At 36.8% G+C, this 1,224-nt stretch overlaps 1 protein-coding gene across 1 annotated transcript; it reads left to right on the top strand.

The window, feature by feature from the left end:
• Positions 1–6: 6 nt before the first annotated feature.
• On the top strand, positions 7–332 carry LOC119589051 (the record flags this gene model as incomplete). The annotated part of the gene is given in 1 exon segment (XM_037937626.1): positions 7–332. A coding segment is annotated over 1 exon segment (81 nt), but the record flags the coding sequence as incomplete, so codon positions are not given.
• Positions 333–1,224: the final 892 nt, after the last annotated feature.

Here is a 1,224-nt window from a genome sequence, read left to right as displayed (position 1 = left end):
TAAAAAATCCAATAGTCACTATAGTGAATAACAAAAAAACAAAAAGCACAGCAATTCAATGAGCTTCCAAAAAGGAAACACGATAACCCCGTAGCCCCTCTCCCAATCAGAGACCTAAGGACACGTTATCGAAACAGGAACTTTTAGTTATATTTACCACACCTAGCGCTTTTTTGTTCATCCGTAGAAGGAAAACAAATAAACAAACCTAAAAAAACAACCCCAAGCAATTTTTTTTAACATAGTTAACGATGCAAATTCTCATGAAAATGGCTCTCACAAGGACGACCGCGGCGTGGATTCTTGCGCTTGTCATTCTTCAGGTGTCAGGTAAGTAGGCTGCGTCTGGCCACCTGCCTCTTTCCCTTTTCGTAGAGATTACAGCATTTTCTTATATTCTCTTTGTAATTTAGAGTTTATTCAGTATGATCTATATATATATATCTGACTGGATTTTTTTTCTGAATATGAAAGGCAGAAAAACCATCGTTTTACCGTATGCCAAAGCATCTGATAGATTATTCCTCCCCCTGAACATAATACACAGCAAATACGTAGAGAGAACCCAGCTTTTATTTCATATCAATTTTTCATTTCCAAATTTTCAATGATTCACGTACTAACGTGCTGCCTACAGCTCGTATAATGTATCAACCCATCGACCCTGATATATGACAATCGGATCTGTCGCTTGAACTTAAGTACAACATGCAAAGCGTTGCGTTTAACAGATCAAGAATTAGCCCACAACTCATGCAATAAGCCAGAGACTTTAAATCTGTCATGGAGAGATTTAACTTTGCCTTGAGCAGTGTGATGTTGCAAACGTGATTTGTCAATCTGAACGTGATTTTAAATCTTTCTGGAGTTAACTTTACATTTTCTTTTGTAAATCGTCATACTTTGTTGATTCTTTGTTTTAGTCTTTTGTATTTCTCATCTCAACGCTTCATGACTTTGTTGGTTAATTCTTACATTTTTGTGCAGATATGTTATCAGCTCTCACGCCCTCTCGTATACATAAACACACTTACTGTTAATAGAAAACAAACAAACATTAATAACGTGCGATAAAAACAGAGAAACCAAACAGCTGTATCTTTACGCTTGACAAGCTTCACTTCGTCTTCTCTGCGGACCTCAAACGGGAGATGTGACGCTCTTTTTTCTTCAACAAATTTCTCTTCGTATTTACGTTTACCTGCTCAAATATGATGCTAATCT

This window comes from Penaeus monodon, chromosome 25, assembly GCF_015228065.2.
Source record: "Penaeus monodon isolate SGIC_2016 chromosome 25, NSTDA_Pmon_1, whole genome shotgun sequence".
NCBI lineage: Eukaryota > Metazoa > Arthropoda > Malacostraca > Decapoda > Penaeidae > Penaeus > Penaeus monodon.
Note: the sequence above shows the minus strand (reverse complement) of the source record. Positions and strands in the feature narration are given on the sequence as shown.